General features: G+C 55.6%; 1 protein-coding gene across 2 annotated transcripts in view; it reads left to right on the forward strand.

Annotated features, from left to right (window-relative positions):
* Positions 1-1,103, forward strand: part of PNPLA7 (patatin-like phospholipase domain containing 7) — an 88,235-nt gene that overhangs the window by 26,086 nt on the left and 61,046 nt on the right. For both annotated transcript variants that reach the window (XM_011957225.1, XM_011957226.1), the window contains one exon: positions 653-781. In XM_011957225.1, coding sequence (XP_011812615.1) covers positions 653-781 — 129 coding nt within the window. The remainder of the gene's footprint in view (positions 1-652; positions 782-1,103) is intronic.

A 1,103-nucleotide genomic window follows, 5' to 3' on the forward strand; every position in this document is an offset into this window, starting at 1 on the left:
TTTGTATTTTCAGTAGAGACGGGGTTTCACCATGTTAGCCAGGATGGTCTCGATCTCCTGACCTCGTGATTCACCCTCCTCGGCCTCCCAAAGTACTGGGACGCCATCCTCCGTGCGCCATCCTCCGTGTGTTGGCAAGCCACCCAGGTGCTGAGGCAACAGACCGAGGGTACAAGCTTTTCCAGTGTAATAAAGAAAATATATAGAGTAAGAGTAGTTATACTGGAGCCTCAGTGGCAGGTGGGAGTGGTTGGAGCTCCCCATAGTGAGTGCCCAGGTCTGGTGGGGTAGCTGCCTGTGGGCCTCCCCCTTACCCACATTCTGTTGTCAGCCAGTCCTTCGCCGTACATCTCTTGGACAGTCAAAAATGGCCCTGTGCCCCTGGACAGTGGTCACCACTGGGTTTGGGGCACGGTTCTCAGTGCTCTGTGTGGTGCTGTGGGGCCGCCCTGCGCCCAGGCCAGGGGTCACCGCTGGGTTTGTGCAGCTGGTGCCAAAAGCAGCACTTTGCACAGCCGAGCCTGGGAAGGAGAATGGAGCCGTGTAACTGGGCAGTGGGCAGGGCCTCCTCCAGGGCTTCCAGCAGCCTTCACAGTCCGTGGGGGGCTCGGCCGGGCCCACAGAGCGGGGACTGATGAAGCTGTTGTTACAGGGCCACACTGCACCTTACAAAACGGTCTCCACCCGCGCGGCCATCCCGTCTACCATCCTCCGGCTTCCAGCTGCGGCTTTTCACGAAGTTTTTGAGAAATATCCAGAAACTCTGGTGAGGGTGGTGCAGGTGAGTCACTTTTTCAGACAACTCTTCTGGCTGCGGTGGGCCATCCTGGGGGGCCCTGGGCACTGGTTTGGGATTTGAGTGGGTTTATTGCCTATTTACTTTCTCAGTTCTGAGCTTTACAACCATGAAGGTGATTTCACAGGAATAGGGAAATTGACTTCATTGGCGGGACTTACTGCTGGTGATGTGAGATTCTGAGTGGGTTTGGGAAGAACTAAGGTTATATTCTTAAAGTTTGTAGGCCAGGCATGGTGGCTCATGCCTGTAATCCCAGCACTTTGGGAGGCTGAGGTGGGCGGATCATGAGGTCAGGAGATCAAGA

This window comes from Colobus angolensis, unplaced genomic scaffold, assembly GCF_000951035.1.
Source record: "Colobus angolensis palliatus isolate OR3802 unplaced genomic scaffold, Cang.pa_1.0 Scaffold44, whole genome shotgun sequence".
NCBI classification, from domain to species: domain Eukaryota; kingdom Metazoa; phylum Chordata; class Mammalia; order Primates; family Cercopithecidae; genus Colobus; species Colobus angolensis.